Genomic DNA, 22,357 nt, shown 5'->3' with positions numbered 1-22,357 from the left:
TTTAAGAGAGAGCGCAGATCATCACCCGTAGACATCAAGTATGAAACTTGTGTTCTCGTGCTGAGAGTCGCCGGTTCGAATCCCTCGTGAGGTGAAATCGGCGTCGACTCGGCGTCGCTGATTTGCCGCCGTCGTACATTCCGTGTTTCCGTGCCGTCGTTTATTTCTGCTCTAATATTCAAGACGTTCGTAGAATCCGGTTTGTTTTTTAGCTCAAACCTCTGACGGTGTCGCAGAGAACAACGTGTTTGAGACGAGATCGCGTCGCCTCGTTGTGCAGTTGCAGGAACAGAAAGAGTGCAAATGAAAGGAAAGATGAACGATTAACCTTCTTCCATAACGTGCACAGTGAAAGGACGTAAACGGCCTCAAAGGTTCACGATAACTCACAAACTCCACGCTGATTTTCTGTTCAACAACATCTTCAACTAAAGGAAATGATTCATATTCCCACGTTTTGTGTCAGTTTCTTTGTTTTTATTCGTGAAGACGTCACAGCAGCGCTCTCACGCTTTAAACAAACCTTCACAATGCGTCTCCGCTGCTCCGCCTCCCGGCACAGTCACATGACCACCGCTCGGCCACCGGGACGCCTGAGAGATCTCGTCTCCACGGCGACACGTTTCTCTCTCAGCTCGACCTCAGCGGCAGCTCGGCCACGACTTCCCTTCACCTCTGAAACAAGTCCAGAAGAAGCAGAAGAAGCACCTGAGCCTTCTAGAGTCGCTGCTCTTGTAAAAGGTGTGAGAGGTCAGAGGTCACGGTGCACGCAGGCTGCTGCTGTTGTGTGTGTGTTTCACAGGTTATATGTGTGTGTGTGTGTGTGTGTGTGTGTGTGCAGGCAGCGGGTGGAGGTTGGAGTTGGTTTCCGTGCAGAAACTTGCAAACTTTTATTTTGAAATGCTGCATGCTTTTATTCTTTGACGAGACAGCAGAGAGAGACTTGAAGTGTCTGGAGGAAGTCCTGGTGAAGGAATGCGCTGAAACAGGAAGCGGACTCTTCGTCCTCGCCGCCTCCTGAACTCTGCTCTCAGGTCGCTCGTCTTCGTATGAAGCGGTTCAGAGATTCTTCCGGTTCGACCGCTCCGCGTTTCACACGAAGCAAAAGCAGAACTCTGCTGTTTGACTTTCTCTCTGCTTTGTTGTGTTCAGATCATATCTCAGATTACGGTCTGCTGAGTTTGAATCATAACTGTCTTCATATCGTCTTGAAGCTGAACGTGTTGAGCAGCTGTCGGCGTCTTCGAGCAGCGAAAGCTCGTAGAAATGAGCCTTTTGTGTTTCGTTGTGTTCGCTGCGTTAAAACTGAGCGAACGTTGGAACTTTAATATTCTTCATATCTGTTCGATAATCAGCCGCATAACCGTTAAATATAAAACGCATATCGATAGTTTGTTCGAATGATTCAATTCTTTAAATGATAGTTTCTTGTTGGTGTCACATGTAAGAGTTGGACGAAACGTCATCGCTCCGTCCATGTTTTATGTTTCAATAAATGTTTAGTGAATAAACCCAAAAAGTTGATTTAGCGACTTGTTGAAAGTATTGAGGATGAAGCTTTAACGCTCGTGTGTTGATCTTAAATCTTTATTGGATCTTCTTCAATGACACTGAAGCTCCTTCTGGAAATAATAAAATCCCTAAAAACAAGTTCATCTTTGGGGAAAACCCGTCGGCTGCAGATTCTTACACTTTGTTTTCAGGAAAGATATACTTTCAGGACTCAACAACAGAAATGATGTGTGAAGATGGAGGTTGCGTGTGTGTGTGTGTGTGTGTGTGTGTGTGTGATGAAGCTTCAGGTGAACAGATTTCCCTCGACCCTCCCTGACACCGCTGTAGAAAGAAGAAGAAGAATAAAAAGTGTTGAAGAAAGATGGAGCAGAGTGAGTGATCCTGCCCTCCACGCCCTATCTGTGTCCTCTGGGGTTAAGGGGGGGGGGGGGTCAGGTAGTGTTGAGAGGTGAATAATCGTCGGCGGGGGGATTTCCCACTTTGCCGCCATTCGTCATCAGCTCGATCATCGGGGGGCGTTTGGCTCAGTGATGTTCAGAGCGCTGTTACTCATGACGATGGAGGTCAGCCGAGGCCGCTCGCCACCTCTTTCATTTATTTCTCCTCCTTTAGACGTCTTTATTCTCCCGATAACGTGAACAAATGCACTTCCTGCTGCATCTGCACATGTCAACACTCTCCTCCTCCTCCTCTTCTTCACGTACACACAATTAAACTCTCCTGAACGCCGCCTTAAGAACGTGTCGGATAATTAAACAGCCGGCAGATGCGGCGTCGTCCTCGTTACTGTAAATCCTCCGCGACACGTCGGCGGCGGCATGGAAGTGAAGTTAACTCGTGTAAATAAACCGCGACACTCGAGCGACACTCTTCTTCTGTCTCCGCGTGGCCTCTGAAGAGTGTCGGCCGCCGCTCGGCTAATCACAAGCAGCTACGCTAAACACACACAAAGAAGAGAAGAAGAAAAATCTACAAACAATTAACCCCGAGCGTCGTCTGAGAGGAGCAGCTGACCAGACTAATGGGCTCGGCCCGTGTGTGAGAGTGTGTGTGTGTGTGTGTGTGAGTGTGAGTGTGTGAGTGAGTGTGTGTGTGAGTGTGTGTGTGTGTGTGTGTGTGTGAGAGTGTGTGTGAGTGTCTGAGTGTGTGTGTGAGTGTGTGTGTGTAGGTGTGTGTGTGTGTGTGTGTGAGTGTGTGTGTGTGTGTGCGTGTGTGTGCGTGTGTGTGTGAGTGTGTCTGTGTGTGAGTGTGTGTGTGTGTGTGAGAGTGTGGGTGAGTGTGTGGGTGAGTGTGTGTGTGTGTGAGTGTGAGTGTGTGAGTGAGTGTGTGTGTGAGTGTGTGTGTGTGTGTGTGTGTGTGAGAGTGTGTGTGAGTGTCTGAGTGTGTGTGTGAGTGTGTGTGTGTGAGAGTGTGTGTGTGTGAGTGTGTGAGAGAGTGTGTGTGTGTGCGTGTGTGTGCGTGTGTGTGTGAGTGTGTCTGTGTGTGAGTGTGTGTGTGTGTGTGAGTGTGTGAGTGTGTGTGTGTCTGAGTGTGTCTGAGTGTGTGTGTGTGTGTGTGTGTGTGTGTGTGTGAGTGTGAGTGTGTGTGTGTGTGTGTGTGTGAGAGAGTGTGTGTGTGTGTGTGTGTGTGTGTGAGTGTGTGTGAGTGTGTGTGTGTGAGTGTGTGTGTGTGAGTGTGTGTGTGTGTAAGAGTGTGAGTGTGTGTGTGTGTGAGTGTGTGTGTGAGTGTGTGAGTGTGTGAGTGTGTGTGAGTGTGTGAGTGTGTGTGAGTGTGTGTGTGAGGTCTCTTTTGGAGGAAACAGCTGAGTAGAGAGAACATGCCGCTGCATTCGCTCTGCTCTCCATCCTGAGAGCTAAAACACAAACAAGTAAAAGATGTAAAAATTCTTCTTCACATCCAAATAAATGTGACGAGAGTTTGGCGCCAAAAACAACAACAACAAACATCTCCTTGAACAGGAACACTCAGATTTACTGAACACTGAATGCACCACATTGACCACAGTTTTATGAATAAATTAAAACATGAAAACTCTCAAATGAGTCTGATTAAAAAACATGAATTAATTAGTTTGACTTGTTAAAGCGGTTTTATCCTACAAAGGAATTTGCTGTTCTTATTTATTCTTCAATAAATTGTCCTAATATGTCAAACATACTGAAAACAATCAGATTACAATACTTGACAACAGTAAAACCCGGAGCTTCACTGACCCCTGAACGCAGCACGCGGTGCAGCGTTTGATGTTTCCGTTCGACTCTCTTCAGACGGCTCGCTGTAAGTTTAACGTGACCACGTTTCTGCTGGAGCGGAGATGTTAATGATTCGGTTGTTCGACGGAGCAGCGTTGAGGTTTATGAGCGTTAACGAGTCATCGTGTTATTGTTCACGTTGATGGTGAAGCTGCAGAACAAACAGCTGCAGGTCGGAGTTTTGACGGCCGTGAAACCTGCGTTTACAATGAATTCTCACACATTGAACACCTCACAGAACGCACTAATTAGCACACACACACACACACACACACACACACTCCTGGTCGAGTGTGTGTGTGTGTGTGTGTGCAGAAGCCCCTCAGTCTAAAGACTAATTTGTTGGTAATTGCAGCATGACAGGAGCAGCCATCTCAGCATCGAGCCACCGTCTCCCCGAGCCAGTCGCCCTAATTAGGAATGACGCGCTATTAAGGTGCACAAATGTAAATCAGTCAGCGGGCGTTTCCTCCGCCGTCGCCATCGAACCCACAGCGGGCCGCCGTCACGCCTAAAATACCTCCCACAATGCACTTGTGACAGAGTCAACAGTAGAAACAAGTGTCAGAATAGTAGATCAATAAAGGAATACATAAATCAGATTCAGTCATGTGACTACTCTCTGATGCCTTTTACGCGATTTGATGGAAGTCAAATTATTATTATTATTCATGTTGTATTCACAAAGAACACGCGAAATGTTAACTTTGTTATTTTTGTCATTCTAACCAGTTTCATTGAGTTGAACCCAGAAAAGAAAACAAGAATAAAAGATACGATGAATATTCTCCAAGAACAAAGTGTTCGATCGGCGATTCTTCCGATATAATCTGTTGGTTCAGATCATCTGTTCATTGTTAGCTGATCACACTGAGACTGTTATTGATCAGCTGAGTTGCGTATCATCCGATATTTACAGATCAACGTTTAGTTATTGATTCCTGAGTTTCCCGTTGTTTGAACATTTGAACATTTTGGAGAAAAGTTGATTTATTCTATTGATGAAGTCGATTCATGTTTTGATTTATCAATGAAACCAGGAAACAGACAGACAGACAGACAGACAGACAGACAGACAGACAGACAGACAGACAGACAGACAGACAGACGGACGGACGGAGAGGATGCTGGACGCACACGCACACACAGACACACACACACGCACACAGACACACACACACACAGACACACACACAGACACACACACAGACACACACAGACACACACACACACACGCGCACACACACACGCACACACACAGACACACACACGCGCACACACACACGCACACACACGCGCACACGCACACACGGACACACACATGCACGCATGCACACACACACACACGCACACACACGCACACACACATGCACACACACACACACACGCACACAGAGACACACACACACACACACACAGACACACACACACGCACACAGAGACACACACACACACACACACGCACACAGACACACGCACACACACAGACACACACACACAGACACACACACACACACACACACACGCGGCCTGCTGTCCTCCCACCGTGCTTCAGCCTCAACTCATTAGTTCATATTACACGGCTAATGAGAGCTAACCAAACAGGTGTGTGTGTGTGTGTGTGTGTGAGAACACACAGGCCTGATTGAGTAAATGTATTCGTGGGTAATTGTGCAGCCCCGCATAAATCAACACACACACTGTACATGAACAATATGTGCATATTTTAACCGTCCAAACTCCACTTCCACAGCAATTAGAGGTGTGTGTGTGTGTGTGTGTGTGTGTGTGTGTGTGTGTGTGTGTGTGTGTGTGTTCGGCACTAATTACATTCAGACTGGACGTTTGGTGGGAAACATTAACATCCAACACGAACACTCAGAGCTAGAAAACAAAAAGTGCCGTCACAGAGTCAGAAGGTCGTGTGTCGGTTCACAAGCGATGATTTGATTGTTTGTTCGTCTTCATGTTCACTTTATATTTAATTGTGTCTTTACTGTAGTTTTATTCTGAAAAAGGAGTTTTTTCTTCTTCTGAATTGATGCTGAGCTTTACAACAGCGAAAACTTTATCGACACGTTGACTGTTTACGGTGGAGCTTTCAATCAGGGCGTTTCAGTTAGCATCTGTTAGCATCTGTTAGCATCCAGTCAGTGTGTCAGTTCTGGTTTGAAATCTGCTCTGATTAACTTTCAGATTAAAATAGACTCAGACGACAACCTGGAGTGTGTGTGTGTGTGTGTGTGTAAACAGTGTGTGTGTGATTATAGAGTGTGTATGTGTGTGTGTTGTCCCGTCAGGGTGTGTTTGCTCTGAGTTGGTTTCCTCTGATTTAAACATCCACCGTTTATTTGATTAACATCCTGGCAGCCAGCCAGACAATGAGTGTGTGTGTGTGTGAGTGTGTGTGTGTGTGTGAGTGTGTGTGTGTGTGTGTGTGTGAGTGTGTGCTGTATGGCTCATTAGGCTGGTGTGTGTATTCAAGTGTGTGTGTGTGAGACAACAGGCCACGCTGGTTAAAGACTGAAACAGCGGTCACACTCCATCTCCTGTTTGATTAATGTCATGGTGTGTGTGTGTGTGTGTGTGTGTGTGTGTGTGTGTGTCTGAATATGAGGCATGCACGTCAGTCTCAGTATCCAGATGATTTTCAATGTTTTTAAGGTTAAACTTCAGATTGTCGTCTTTAATTCTGGAGTTTACGTTCACGTTGGATATTCACAGACTCGTGTCGTTTATTCGTCTTTCATTTATTTTCGTGAGTCTTTTAGCTTTCTGACCATGAACGCGTCTCACTCAGTCTGTGTGGCGTTTGAAAGACGTCGCTGTCCACCGGAAAGGGAGGCTCTAATGAGAGACACTATCCAGGTGCATGATGGGAAATGTAGGCTCCAGTGTTTTGGGACTGAAAGTCCAGACATCTCCTCCTCTGCTGCTCACAGTCAGACCGCTCTCTGTCGCTTTATTTGTTCGAGTCCACGTCGCCAGTAGGAACTGAAGTCGCCGGCTTCTTGTTGCAGGTGGGCTCGGTTAGGAGGGAGCACACATTGTTAGGTCGTGGGGTTACATGTGTCCTGCTGTGTGTGTTTCAGAGCCTGTTTGCTGATTCCTAAACTCACAGACAAACTAAAGAAAAGCGAAACATACAACACGTGTGTGGCTGCAGCCGTCAGACAGGCGGAAATAAGCTGCACTCATGTGACACACAGTTGTGTCTGCTGTGTCTGTGAGCTCTCCAATGGAGTTTCAAAATAAAGCTCTGTTTGGTTTGGAAGCAGTCAGAGACGCTGGATCACTGGCTGATCCCCCATTTAATCTGAGACAAGAGAAGATCAACCTCGCAGGGTTTATTGCAATATTCAGCCTGTGTGTGTGTGTGTGTGTGTGTGTGTGTGTGTGTGTGTGTGTGTGTGTGTGTGTGTGGATATGAACTGACTGCACAGGACCGGCTGTCTTGCTCAGTAATTGTTTGCAGAGTGCTCGACACGACTCCCGCTGACCTTTAATTTCAGGCTTTGTGGTGGAAACGTGCAGATCGCCGGCCGCGGCCCTGTGTTTGTTCTGTGTGTGTGTGTGTGTGTGCGTGTGTGTTTGTTCTGTGTGTGTGTGTGTGTGTGTGTGTGTGTGTGTGTGTTTGTTCTGTGTGTGTGTGTGTGTGTGTGTTCTGTGTGTGTGTGTGTGTTTGTTCTGTGTGTGTGTGTGTGTGTGTGTGTGTGTGTGTGTTTTATTCTTTTCTCCTCTCCGGCTGCTGGCGTGTGATTTACACTCCGGGCATGTTGGAGCGAGCCGTGTGCCATCGATACTGTTTTTATTACACCTTGTGCCAAGTGCTAACAGCCGGATACGAGGCGCCGCGACGAGTGGATGCCGCCGCAATTAGCATAATTGAAATAATAATAATGCGAACGAGCTTTCTGAGTGGAGGTGGAGCGGAGCGGAGGACGAGGGCGATCGCTGCAAAGCATTGTGTGTAATTGGGATAATGGGGCCGGTTCAGTCGATGAAACAGGTGCCAAAGTCGGTTCGTTTTAGAGTTAAAAAGCTACGTTGGTGTCGGGTCTTTGTCTTCGTTTTCATACAAACAAATATTAAAATAAATCTGAATCAAAGCTGCTTTTGTCCTGAAGCTGAAGGTTTGGGATGCAGAGCGATAATACAACAACTGAACAAAAGAAATATTCATTTCTGAATATTTGAGTCCTGAAGACATGAAAATATCTGCTCAATGAATATTTATAAAATAATCAACTTGTTTCAAGATTTCTGTTTAATAGGAAAAAATGAAACATGGAAAAGCAAAAAAATTAAAGATACTAAATAATGCACACTCCAATCGTACAGTAAATAGTACCAATCAAGTGTAATTAGATGCAAATACTCCTAAATAAGTGAGGAGTCCTCACCCACATGTGTGGTGTTCACAGAGCTTCTTACAAGCAGCATTCAGTGTGAGATCATGTTCCTGCTTTGAGTTCCATGAAGAACAGAAGAACAGAAGAACAGAATGACGTGTGAATGAAGTGTGGATGAGGTCGTGATTTATCGATCAATCAACTTATTTTTGTGATCGAGTCTTTGAGCAGGTAGTGTACGGAGTAATCATTTGAGCTCCATAATATATATATATATATATATATATAAATAAATATTTAGGGGTGTAACGGTTCATAAAACTCACGGTTGGGTTGGGTACGATGCAGTGGATGCAGTATTCTACAGTACAGCACTCGTACTATTTATACTGTATTCTACAGTACAGCACTCGTACTATTTATACTGTATTCTACAGGACTCGTACTATTGATACTGTATTCTACAGTACAGGACTCGTACTATGTATACTGTATTCTACAGTACAGCGCTCGTACTATTTATACTGTATTCTACAGTACAGGACTCGTACTATGTATACTGTATTCTTCAGTACAGCACTCGTACTATTTATACTGTATTCTACAGTACAGGACTCGTACTATGTATACTGTATTCTACAGTACAGCGCTCGTACTATTTATACTGTATTCTACAGGACTCGTACTATGTATACTGTATTCTACAGTACAGCACTCGTACTATTTATACTGTATTCTACAGTACAGCACTCGTACTATTTATACTGTATTCTTCAGTACAGCGCTCGTACTATGTATACTGTATTCTACAGTACAGCACTCGTACTATTTATACTGTATTCTTCAGTACAGCGCTCGTACTATTTATACTGTATTCTTCAGTACAGCGCTCGTACTATTTATACTGTATTCTTCAGTACAGCGCTCGTACTATGTATACTGTATTCTACAGTACAGCGCTCGTACTATTTATACTGTATTCTACAGTACAGCACTCGTACTATTTATACTGTATTCTTCAGTACAGCACTCGTACTATTTATACTGTATTCTACAGTACAGCACTCGTACTATTTATACTGTATTCTACAGTACAGCGCTCGTACTATGTATACTGTATTCTACAGTACAGCGCTCGTACTATTTATACTGTATTCTACAGCACTCGTACTATGTATACTGTACTCTACAGTACAGCGCTCGTACTATTTATACTGTATTCTACAGTACAGCACTCGTACTATTTATACTGTATTCTACAGGACTCGTACTATGTATACTGTATTCTACAGTACAGCACTCGTACTATTTATACTGTATTCTACAGTACAGCACTCGTACTATGTATACTGTAACTGAACCTGCATGAGGACAGGTGCGTGTGGATCTTGTTACTTTCTTTCTTCTCACAGGAAGTGGTTGAACATACCTGGTAGTGAGAGTGTTGACGTCTCTCGCTGTCACTTCTTCCTTTCACACCGCTGTGTTACTGTTATTCCCTCCGAGCCGCCTTCTCTTAAAACAAACTAACCTGAGCGACGCACACCTGAGCTTCCTCCTCCTCCTCCTCTTCCTCAGAGTTTCTCCGCAGACTCTCGACGCTCCTCGGCCGAGTCGAAAAGAATTCCGCTTCCACCAAACCGGCCTACAAATGAGGCATTAAGCATCGGTAATGGAGGTGCAGAAAGGTCACGGCTGTATTAATGTGCCGTCTGGGGAATACACCCCCGAGCCGAGGAGAGCGAGAGAGAGAGCTCCCAAAAACAAACCCAGAGCATGAATAAATATTTATCCACGCCCGGGTGATCATATTGATCATAAAGTGTTTTAGGAAAATGAGATTGATGTAAAGATATTTGGTGGTTGTTGTTTGTGAGCTCGGAGGTCTCTTCCTGCAGGAACATCGATTTTATTTCAGGATTTTTTATTCACTTTTTTCCTAAAATCATCTGCTGACATGAACTCACTGATGCTTTTCTCTTTATCCTCTCAGTAAAATGCCTTTTATGGTTTTGCTCGTGGTGCCGAAGCTCATTCTGAGGATATAATATGACGTAAATCAAAAGTATGATGACCTCTGACCTCATCGTGATACAACGATCAACTTCAGGCAATAAATCCCATTAAAGGATAAATCTCTCTTTTCTTTCTTTTTGAAAATCTAACTGGCAATAAAGTCCCTTTAATAAGCATTTCATTTGTAGATTTGTTTGAAATTCTTAGGATTCATTTCAGAGTGTAACAATTACATTTGTATAAGTTGTATGTATTCCTGCACACAGGAAGTAAAAGTGTGTAACGTGCCTGGTTAAAGCAATTATGATTAATTACATTGTATTAATATTATGTCTTAGAATAGATCATTTATGATAAACAATGATGGGCCCAACACGGAGCCTTGGGGAACCCCACAACTAACGGATCATTGTGAATGAAATGTATTTATTAGATTCTTCTTCTCTACGTATCTACTGAACCAGGATCAGTTCAAACTATTCAAACTATTGTCATCCTCAACATAAAATCCAGTTTATTGCTTTGTTTAATTTCTGAGACAGTCGGTTATAATGAGGCGTATTAATGAGCTTTTCAAAGAAGCATTTAATTAATATTCATCCCTCCCAGTAAACTAACTCTATATATATATATATATATATATATATATATTTAATAATACATCAACTTTCAGTGAGTTTACAGTATAAACATCTAAACTTTATTCTACACGACATCAGAAAACACAAAGATTTATATTTTTATTTGAATAAAAACAGAAAGACAAAAACACATTCTTCCCTTTTAACAACTCAATCATTTAATCTCTCGCAGGTTGGACTTCTACAATGTTTTTTCTGTTTATCTCCATGGGTTCAAAAAGTTGAATTGTTGTATTTGAATCCTTTTATTGACAATTAAAGAGTTATTGTTTTCATCCGGTCACAACAAGAATGTTTCTCTTAGTTTTTGATGTTTCTGAAGTTCAGGTTTAGCACGTTGGAGATGAATGAATATTTCAGGAACACGTGCTGAAGGACTTTCCACGATGATGAAGTATGAAGTAAATATCTCAAAGTTTTACGTAGGACCTGATGGTGGTTCTTCCACCATCAGGTCCTGAAGCTTTAAAGAGACCAGCAGGGTGCTGGTTTGTTGTTGTTGTGAACTATGATTTCCTGTCTTCAGGACTGAAAATGTTCCTTTAAAGACGGTATGATGCAGCACATTATCTACGATGTATGGAGGAAGAGGATCTCCTCCTCCTCTTCCTCCTCCTCCTCCTCCTCCTCTGGTCTCTCCTGGGTTTTGGAGTTTTTCTAGCTTTTTATGTAAAAGGTCGAGCTTCCAGAGCGCACACACGTACACACGTTCACACACACACACACACACACACACACACACACACACACACACACACCTGTCACCTGTCCTCCTCCGTCACTCTTCTCCTCCATCATCACCTGTCCTCCCCTGTCCTCTATCACCTGTCCTTCTGCTCTGTCACCCATTTGTCATCGTCGTCTGTCCTCCTTTGTCACCTGTCCTCTTGCATCAACACCTGTCCTCTATCACCTGTCCTCCTCTATCACCTGTCCTCTATCACCTGTCCTCCTCTATCACCTGTCCTCTATCACCTGTCCTCGATCACCTGTGCTCCTCTATCACCTGTCCTCTATCACCTGTCCTCTATCACCTGTCCTCATCTATCACCTGTCCTCGATCACCTGTCCTCCTCTATCACTTGTCCTTCTCTGTCCGCGTGCGTTTTATTTCGTCTTTACACATAAATCAGTTTGAGTTTTTTTTTTTTACAGATTTCAGATCTCGTGATTATTTTTGAGAGATCATCTCAGACTCTCAATCACAATGTAGTGTGTGTGTGTGTGTGTGTGTGTGTGTGCGTGTGTGTGTGTGTGATCATGTATATAGCTCATGAAACGTTTCCTCTCTGTGTGTTTCAGCGGTGTTGGTTTGGCCCGAGCTCACTTTGAGAAGCAGCCTCCGTCCAACCTGAGGAAGTCCAACTTCTTCCACTTCGTGCTGGCGCTGTACGACCGGCAGGGTCAGCCGGTGGAGATCGAGAGGACGTCCTACATCGACTTCGTGGAGAAAGACAAGGTGAGCCGCTGAAGACCTCTGTGTTGGTCCTTCATCACCGGGAACACTACGTAGTTCATTCTGACTCATTCAAATACTCACTAGAGTGGATTCATCCGCCGCTGAAAGTAGTTCCCCACAGATGCACTGTTTCCTCCAGCGATCAGCTGTTTTAGAGACTTTGTAAAACATCTGAAACTTGTTGATCCTTTTTTATACTTTATTAGCAGTAAAGAAACAAGTCTTACAACATAGATAACTTAAATATAACATAAAATAATGAAACTCAGCGTTTGAATGTCATGATAATGTTTGAATATATTGAGTGATGTCTAATATACGACTAATAACGGACCAATTATTGAGCTCAACAACAAACAGCTGTGTGATTATTTTAATTTTTAAAACAATATTTTTAATTTAATTTTTCCTTTATTTCACACGTACGAATAGACAATAATAATAATTACAATGGAAGTGACGATTCTCGTATTAAAAGGAACTTTAACGAATAAATTAAATCAAATGAGAAAAAAACAACAGCAACAGATGTATTATTTGATAAATACATAAATACATTTGTGATTATGGTACAAACACATCATGACGACCAATAATATGAGTCCAAATCTCAATATTGATCAAGGAAATCTGAATTAAAGAAGGAATCAATGAGCTTTGAGCTGAGAGCCACATACAGGATACTACTGCTACTGACAGTACGACTACTACTACTACTACTACTACTACTGACAGTACGACTACTACTACTACTACTACTACTGACACTACTACTACTACTGACAGTACTACTACTGCTACTACTACTACTACTACTGCTACTACTACTACTGACAGTACTACTACTACTACTACTACTGCTACTACTGACAGTACTACTACTGCTACTACTAGTACTGACAGTACTACTACTACTACTACTACTGCTACTACTACTACTGACAGTACTACTACTACTACTACTACTGCTACTACTGACAGTACTACTACTGCTACTACTAGTACTGACAGTACTACTACTACTACTACTGCTACTACTACTACTGACAGTACTACTACTACTGCTACTACTGCTACTACTACTACTGACAGTACTACTACTACTACTACTACTACTGACAGTACTACTACTACTACTACTGCTACTACTACTACTGACAGTACTACTACTACTGCTACTACTACTACTGACAGTACTACTACTGCTACTACTACTACTGACAGTACTACTACTACTACTACTACTACTGACAGTACTACTACTACTGCTACTACTGCTACTTCTACTACTGACAGTACTACTACTACTGCTACTACTGCTACTTCTACTACTGACAGTACTACTACTACTACTACTACTACTACTGACAGTACTGCTACTACTACTGACAGTACTACTACTACTGCTACTACTGCTACTTCTACTACTGACAGTACTACTACTACTGCTACTACTACTACTGCTACTACTACTAATAATATCCAGACAGGTTGATGAGTGTTTGGTGTTTGATCGGCTGCCAGCTGGAACTAAAATCCTCCACCCACTCACTCACCTCTGCTATAACCTCTAGTCTCTCACCCCGAAACCCCCCAACACACACACACACACACACACACACACACACACACACACACACACACACACACACACACACACACACACACACACACACTGGGACTGAGCCAACACTCCCAGGCACAGTTGGCATCGAGCGACTGACTGACGAGACTGAAATAAAGAGAAAAGAGAGAGAGAGCTGAAATAAAAAAAGAATAAAGGCTGAGGGGGAGGAAGAGGAGGAGGAGGAAGAAGGGGTGAGAGAGGGTCGAGAGAGAAAAGAAACCATAACAGATATCATCTTTGTAGATTGTAAATACATTGAGCAGTAAACATGTACAGCAAATTGTCAATAAACTAGATAAATAAATATGAATGCATATAAATCCATAAGTGTATGTAAACAACAAGTTTACACTCATGTGATCCTTTCGACAACTTAAACATCAAAGAAAGAGACAAAGAGAGACTTGACTGTCCCGTGGACGTCGTGTTCGAGTCAGGCCGAGTCACATGATCCCCTGGTCCCCTGATCCCATGATCCTCTGACACGTGTGTCAGAGTTCAAAGTTCACCCAGCGGCAACAATAAACAACCACAACAACAATAACATTTAAAATATCCTCAAACTGAAAAATTTAACTGATTTTAGAAAATATTGTTTTGCTTTTTTAATATATATATTTTTTAGGTTTTCTTCATAAACAGTCGAGTTTCATGTTAACTCAGACGTGTACAGAATAAACAAATAAGATAAAACAATAAAAAGGATAAAAGGATTTAGGAAAACACTTAAAACAACTTAAAATATTTTTTAGATTTGTTTAAAAAGAGACTAAATAAGTAAAGACTTCATTATGGAAACACGTTCCCCACGGACAAAGAATGAAAGAGATGAAATGTTTTAACAACAAACTTGTAGTAATAATAATTTAACAATGAACTTTATGTTTTCTGAACTCAAAACAAAGTTGCAAAGTGTTTCACACGGTGGAACCAGGAACCACAACACGACTCAGCAATACAAAATAAAAAAATAAAAAAACAACAACACACCTTCATCACAGAACTCGTTGTGTAACGTGTGTGTGTGTGTGTGTGTGTGTGTGTGTGTGTGTGTGTGACAGGAGTACAATGGAGAGAAGACCAACAACGGGATCCACTACAGACTACAGCTCCTCTACAGCAACGGTGAGTCGCCTTATAATACTGTAATATACGTATATACATATATATACATATATATATATATATATATATATATATATATATTTATATATTTATATATTTATAATTGCATAACTGGCCGCCATAAGAGTTTGAATTCTCTAAATGCTAAGGAAAGCTGCTTCAATGCTTCCTTCCTTATCTCCTTAAGCAAAGGAAAGAAGATGACGTCGCCACACAATTCTAAATGACAAGATTGACAAAAATAAAAATGCTCACGTTGAACTATAGTTATTACAGATTATAACAAAGAAAGAGAAAAAGGTGATATCTATTATTAAGAAACAAAGTACGACGCCCCGCCCCTATTTCTGACTGGCTAAGATGTCTGATCATCGCTCTCGTTGGCTCGGTTATCTTTTAAAACCAGTCGGTTGAACTCGGTGATGTTAAAGATGATTGACAGCGCGGAGTTAAACTTCTCCCTCTTTTTAAATGGCAGCTCTGTAGGTCAGGTGAGTCTTTGTTCAACGTGGGCCGTGTTGATTGATTGAAGTGGAGCTAATGATCGGGGGGGTCCCACAGGTGACACCGTCGGTTTCTCTCAGTTGTGAACTTTCCTGCATGAATTGGAGTTTATGTGGAGGAAGGAATTTATATTAAAGGTCAACTCGACTTCTAGTGCGGCTGGACAAAAAAGTTTATTATCAGCACACAGAGAGCGAGAGAGGGAGGGAGGGAGATAGAGGGAGAGGGAGGGAGAGAGGGAGAGAGAGAGAGAGAGAGAGGGAGAGAGGGAGAGAGAGAGAGGGAGGGAGAGAGAGTGGGAGAGGGAGGGAGGGGGAGCGAGAGAGGGAGGGAGATAGAGGGAGAGGGAGGGAGAGAGAGAGAGGGAGGGAGAGAGAGTGGGAGAGGGAGGGAGGGAGATAGAGGGAGAGGGAGGAAAAGAGGGAGAGAGAGAGAGGGAGGGAGAGAGAGTGGGAGAGGGAGGGAGGGGGAGCGAGAGAGGGAGGGAGATAGAGGGAGAGGGAGGGAGAGAGAGAGGGAGGGAGAGAGAGTGGGAGAGGGAGGGAGGGAGATAGAGGGAGAGGGAGGAAAAGAGGGAGAGAGAGAGAGGGAGGGAGAGAGAGTGGGAGAGGGAGGGAGGGGGAGCGAGAGAGGGAGGGAGATAGAGGGAGAGGGAGGGAGAGAGGGAGAGGGAGGGAGAGAGGGAGAGAGAGAGAGGGAGGGAGAGAGAGTGGGAGAGGGAGGGAGGGGGAGAGAGAGAGAGGGAGGGAGAGAGGGAGAGAGAGAGAGGAGGGAGAGAGAGGGAGAGGGAGGGAGATGGAGAGGGAGGGAGATAGAGATGGAGAGAGAGGGAGAGGGAGGGAGAGAGAGTGGGAGAGGGAGGGAGGGGGAGCGAGAGAGGGAGGGAGATAGAGGGAGGGAGAGAGAGTGGGAGAGGGAGGGAGGAGGGAGAGAGACAGAGAGAGAGAGAGAGAGAGAGAGGGAGGGAGGGAGAGGGAGTGAGATAGAGAGAGGGAGGGAGATAGAGAGACAGAGAGAGAGAGGGAGAGAGAGAGGGAGAGGGAGGGAGGAGGGAGAGAGACAGAGAGAGAGAGAGGGAGGGAGAGAGAGAGAGAGAGACAGAGAGCGAGAGGGAGGGAGAGAGAGAGACAGAGAGAGAGAGAGAGAGGGAGAGGGAGAAAGGGAGAGGGAGGGAGCGAGAGAGACAGAGAGAGAGAGGGAGGGAGCGAGAGAGACAGAGAGAGAGGGAGAGGGAGGGAGAGAGAGAGAGAGAGGGAGGGAGAGAGAGAGAGAGACAGAGAGAGAGGGAGGGAGAGAGAGGGAGAGGGAGGGAGAGAGAGAGACAGAGAGAGAGAGGGAGGGAGCGAGAGAGACAGAGAGAGAGGGAGAGGGAGGGAGAGAGAGAGAGAGAGAGAGGGAGGGAGAGAGAGAGAGAGACAGAGAGAGAGGGAGGGAGAGAGAGGGAGAGGGAGGGAGAGAGAGAGACAGAGAGAGAGGGAGGGAGAGAGAGAGAGACACACATCTGGAATATCTGACAACTAACCAAACAGTTTTCTCCATCTTGTATGTGTGAGATGAAGTGAAGCCATAAAAGAGCGTTTTTTTGTCCAAAAAGGGGATAAATCACTCCAAATGTGGGATTAGCATCGTAGCTTAATTGACCTCATCCGCAAACCCGGGGAGGGATTGCTGCCGCTCGGCATTCTGGGAGTGAATCATGTCAATTAAGGAAATCACAGGAAGCCGCGAGGACAAAAAAAGCTCACGCTGGAGAACAACGCGAGCTGCTCCTCCGCTCGCTAACAGGTGTTAGCCCGCGACGCCGCTCCCTCCGCCTCATGTCCTGTTGGTGTCACACTCACTAATACAACACGAGCCGCCCTGATTGATATTTAATTTGTCGGAGAACGAGGATTCCTTGTTATCCTCGAGGAAACTAGGGGGGGGGGGGGGGGCTCGGCAGTTAAAGGCGGCATGGCCTATAAATAATAAACAGCTCTGGAGCAGCGCTAATGTTTGTTTATGCTGAGGGGGGGGGGGGGGGGGGGTGTTAGCATAGCCGGGACGAGACGACAAGAGCTACAGAAAACATAAATACACTACCGGGACATAAATAATATCAGAACTCATTTACAGAACGTTATTAGGGTTCTCTTCTTTTGAGGGAATTAGCATAACAGGCTAATGTGTGTGCGTGTGTGTGTGTGTGTGTGTGTGAATAAATGTGTCATAAGGCCGTCAATTCTGCTCATTCACTTTCTGCTGATTATTGTTATTATTATTGTTATTATTATTATTACTATTATTACTGTTCATTGTGTGTTTCTGTGTTTTCTTCAGGCATCAGGACAGAACAGGACCTTTTCGTCCGGCTGATCGACTCCATGACCAAACAGGTGAGACCATCCACAGAGTCCAGAACATCAACGTGAAGATGACAGCAGGTTCACAATGATTCTGTCATTGTGTTGACATGTGACGGTCAAAGGTTTTTACAGAAGGAATTTATAATATCTCTTTGTTTTACTCCATAAATCTGAAGATACTGTCAACAGCCATGAACATCTATGTTCTCGTGTTTAGTGATTCACTGATCTGAACGAGTCTCTGAATGATGTGTGAACAAACCTTCAGAAGAGAGGAGTGAAGGTGTAAAGCTTGGTGAGAGCTAGTGGAGCTGACGAACACGTTTTATAGGTTTGAGTCTCGGACCCTCTGTGACTCCAGAACAAACTGTTTACCAACAATGAGACGCTCAAACAACCAATCACCTCGTTGTAACCCCAAAATATTCATTCCAACTCTCGTTCTCCGTCCTCAAACTTTAACGAACTCCTCACAGAAGAATCTCCTCAAACCCTTCCTCTTCCTCTTCCTCCTCCTCCTCCTCTTCTTCTTCCTCCTCCTCCTCCTCCTCCTCTTCACTCTTACTTCTGCAGCACTGATGTGTTTTCCTTTCCAGCTGTGCAGCTCCCTCTTTAGCCGACTCCCACTTTTCCGGTTTTCACTCACTCAGAACCTCGTGTGGGATTTGAACCTGTGAACGGTTTCAGTGCCGAAACTGGTTTATGAACTGGTTTACATGTGGATTACATGTGTACTAAACTGGTTTACATGTGGAGTACATGTGTACTAAACTGGTTTATGAACTGGTTTACATGTGGAGTACATGTGTACTAAACTGGTTTATGAACTGGTTTACATGTGGAGTACATGTGTACTAAACTGGTTTACATGTGGAGTACGTGTGTACTAAACTGGTTTATGAACTGGTTTACATGTGGATTACATGTGTACTAAACTGGTTTACATGTGGAGTACATGTGTACTAAACTGGTTTATGAACGGGTTTACATGTGGAGTATGTATGTACTAAACTGGTTTACATGTGGAGTACATGTGTACTAAACTGGTTTATGAACTGGTTTACATGTGGAGTACATGTGTACTAAACTGGTTTACATGTGGAGTACATGTGTACTAAACTGGTTTACATGTGGAGTACATGTGTACTAAACTGGTCTATGAACTGGTTTACATGTGGAGTACGTGTGTACTAAACTGGTTTATGAACTGGTTTACATGTGGAGTACATGTGTACTAAACTGGTTTACATGTGGAGTACATGTGTACTAAACTGGTTCATGAACTGGTTTACATGTGGAGTACATGTGTACTAAACTGGTTTATGAACTGGTTTACATGTGGAGTACATGTGTACTAAACTGGTTTATGAACTGGTTTACATGTGGAGTACATGTGTACTAAACTGGTTTATGAACTGGTTTACATGTGGATTACATGTGTACTAAACTGGTTTACATGTGGAGTACATGTGTACTAAACTGGTTTATGAACGGGTTTACATGTGGAGTATGTGTGTACTAAACTGGTTTACATGTGGAGTACATGTGTACTAAACTGGTTTATGAACTGGTTTACATGTGGAGTACATGTGTACTAAACTGGTTTACATGTGGAGTACATGTGTACTAAACTGGTTTACATGTGGAGTACATGTGTACTAATCTGGTCTATGAACTGGTTTACATGTGGAGTACGTGTGTACTAAACTGGTTTATGAACTGGTTTACATGTGGAGTACATGTGTACTAAACTGGTTTATGAACTGGTTTACATGTGGAGTACATGTGTACTAAACTGGTTTACATGTGGAGTACATGTGTACTAAACTGGTTTACATGTAGAGTACATGTGTACTAAACTGGTTTATGAACTGGTTTACATGTGGAGTACATGTGTACTAAACTGGTTTACATGTGGAGTACATGTGTACTAAACTGGTTTACATGTGGAGTACATGTGTACTAAACTGGTTTACATGTAGAGTACATGTGTACTAAACTGGTTTATGAACTGGTTTACATGTGGAGTACATGTGTACTAAACTGGTTTATGAACTGGTTTACATGTGGAGTACATGTGTACTAAACTGGTTTATGAACTGGTTTACATGTGGAGTACATGTGTACTAAACTGGTTTATGAACTGGTTTACATGTGGAGTACATGTGTACTAAACTGGTTTATGAACTGGTTTACATGTGGAGTACGTGTGTACTAAACTGGTTTATCTGTCAATTGGTTTGACTGAAAACGGTAAACTAGTTTAGACATTCAATGATCTGTAGAGTAAACTGGTTTATCTCAGAGTAAACCGGTTAACATGCAGTTAACTGGTTTACTTCTGGACGAATCAACACCTCTAGATATCAACCATTCAGCCTCCCGAGCCAACCAAACATACTTATGTTAACCTCAGATGAACGGAACCTCGACCCTAATAAGATAAATTCTCGATTATTTGTCAGTTTTATTGCTGAGTCAGCGTCTGACTTCCTGTCTGTTTGTGTCCCATCAGCCGATCCTCTACGAAGGTCAGGACAAGAACCCAGAGATGTGTCGCGTCCTCCTCACCCACGAGATCATGTGCAGGTGAGACCCCCCCGACGAGCCCCCGCTGTCCTGTTCTTCTTCAGGGAGTCGAACCTGCGACTCCTGCGGTTTCACTCCGAGTGTATTAACGGTGTAGTTTCACATCAGAGCTCAACGTTGTGTTGTACTTCGTGTTATAATGAGCACTGAAGGTTCAGTACGTCAAAAGTACTTCATCCTCGTATCTTCATGCCAACTTAATGAAATGTTGTGTCCTAAAGTTAGAATGAATTCCTTTTATTTAATTTTATCGCCTAGAAGATAAATAGCAGCACCTGTTATTCATCTGTGTTTCATTTAAATTGTTACAAACAGAATCTGAAAAGTAACCAAAGCTTTCAGAGTACATTACAGTCATTCAGCAGACGCTTTCATCCAAAGGGACTTACAAAGGTTCCAAAGGTTCTATCACACCGTAGCCACAGCTACAGCTATGGGGCTAAGTGCCTTGCTCAAGGACACATCGACATGCGACTAGCAGAGCCGGAGCCGGGGATCGAACCGACGAGCCTCTGATTGAAAGACGGCCCAGCTCTCCACTTACCCACAGAGTAAACAGAACCATAGTTACCTCTGAGCAGAGCTGCAATGTAACTAAGTACATTTACTCAAGTCATGTACCGGTACTTTAGTAAAGTACAAATACCTTGAAGTTGTACTTAAGTATTTCCATTTTCTGCTACTCTATACTTCTATTACCATACATACTTCAGTTACTCTCCAGCTTATTATATTATCAATAACTACAATACAATAATGTAAGATATATTCATCTGCATGAGTACTTTTACTTTTGGTACCTTAAGTTTATTTTGATGCTGATGTTTGTGTAAGTTTGTACATTATTCTTGTTATTATTTGTATTATCTCTTTGAGCTGCATTGTATGAATGAGAGATGGTTTATAGATACAGGAGGTGTGTGCATGTGTGTGCGTGTGTGTGTCTGTGCATGTGTCTGTGCGTGCGTGTGTGTGTCTGTCTGTGCGTGTGTGTGTGTGTGTGCGTGTGTGTGTGCGCGTGTGTGTGCGTGTGTCTGTGCGTGCGTGTGTGTGTGTTTGTGTCTGCGTGCGTGCGTGTGTGTGTGTGTGTGTGAGAGCAGCTGGTGGTTTGTCGTTCATCACACCAATCAACACGTTTCCTGGCCTGCGTGTTTCTGCTGTTGTCTGTGAGGTAATGGTTTTACTGGTTCAGTCTGAGGAGTGAAGAAGAAGAAGAGTGAGGGAGGAGGGGGGGATAAAAATAGGACACACACACACACACACACACCTGAAGCTGGAGTCTCAGTCTTTGTGTGTTTGAGCCACATGAAGAAGAGAAGATGTGTTTCTATTCTGTTTATTTATTTCATGAATCAACCTGATCTGATTACCAGCAGGTTAAAGAGTTGGTTTAACTGGTTTATTGTGGAGCAAACTGGTTTGTTTGACGTGATGGCTGAAGGGCCTGATAAGGTGGCTTACATGTGAATACACCGGTAGAGCAAACAGTCACCTGGTTTACATCTTAACTGGGTTTATCTGCAGTAAAGTGTGCATACATATGTTATAATATTATGAATATAATATAACATATAATTGCAGAAACATACAGTTGATGTTGGTTTCTGCAGCTAAACTTGCTGCATGTAAACTGGTCTACATTAGCATTAAACTGGTTAATCTGTGAACTGGTTTCCTGATGCATGGGTTGGTTAAGTAGTGAACTGGTGGTAACAGCAGAAACAGAACAGAACCGGCTGTAGTTTCACCTCCTGTTAGATCTCTTCTTCACCCAAACGTCAGTACCTCTAAACTTCGGTACCTCTAAACTCCGGTACCTCTAAACTTCGGTACCTCTAAACTTCGGTACCTCTAAACTCCGGTACCTCTAAACTCCGGTACCTCTAAACTCCGGTACCTCTAGACTTCGGTACCTCTAAACTTCGGCACCTC

At 43.5% G+C, this 22,357-nt stretch overlaps 1 protein-coding gene across 1 annotated transcript in view; it reads left to right on the top strand.

Moving 5' to 3' along the window:
• The window catches only part of LOC306777937 (transcription factor COE3-like), a 124,239-nt gene that overhangs the window by 3,805 nt on the left and 98,077 nt on the right, over positions 1-22,357 (top strand). The window contains exons 2-5 of the mRNA XM_079269243.1: positions 12,079-12,235; positions 14,924-14,987; positions 17,811-17,866; positions 20,352-20,425. Coding sequence (XP_079125369.1) covers positions 12,079-12,235; positions 14,924-14,987; positions 17,811-17,866; positions 20,352-20,425 — 351 coding nt within the window. The remainder of the gene's footprint in view (positions 1-12,078; positions 12,236-14,923; positions 14,988-17,810; positions 17,867-20,351; positions 20,426-22,357) is intronic.

The sequence above is a fragment of the Melanostigma gelatinosum genome, assembly GCF_949748355.1.
Source record: "Melanostigma gelatinosum genome assembly, chromosome: 5".
NCBI classification, from domain to species: Eukaryota; Metazoa; Chordata; class Actinopteri; order Perciformes; family Zoarcidae; genus Melanostigma; species Melanostigma gelatinosum.
Note: the sequence above shows the minus strand (reverse complement) of the source record. Positions and strands in the feature narration are given on the sequence as shown.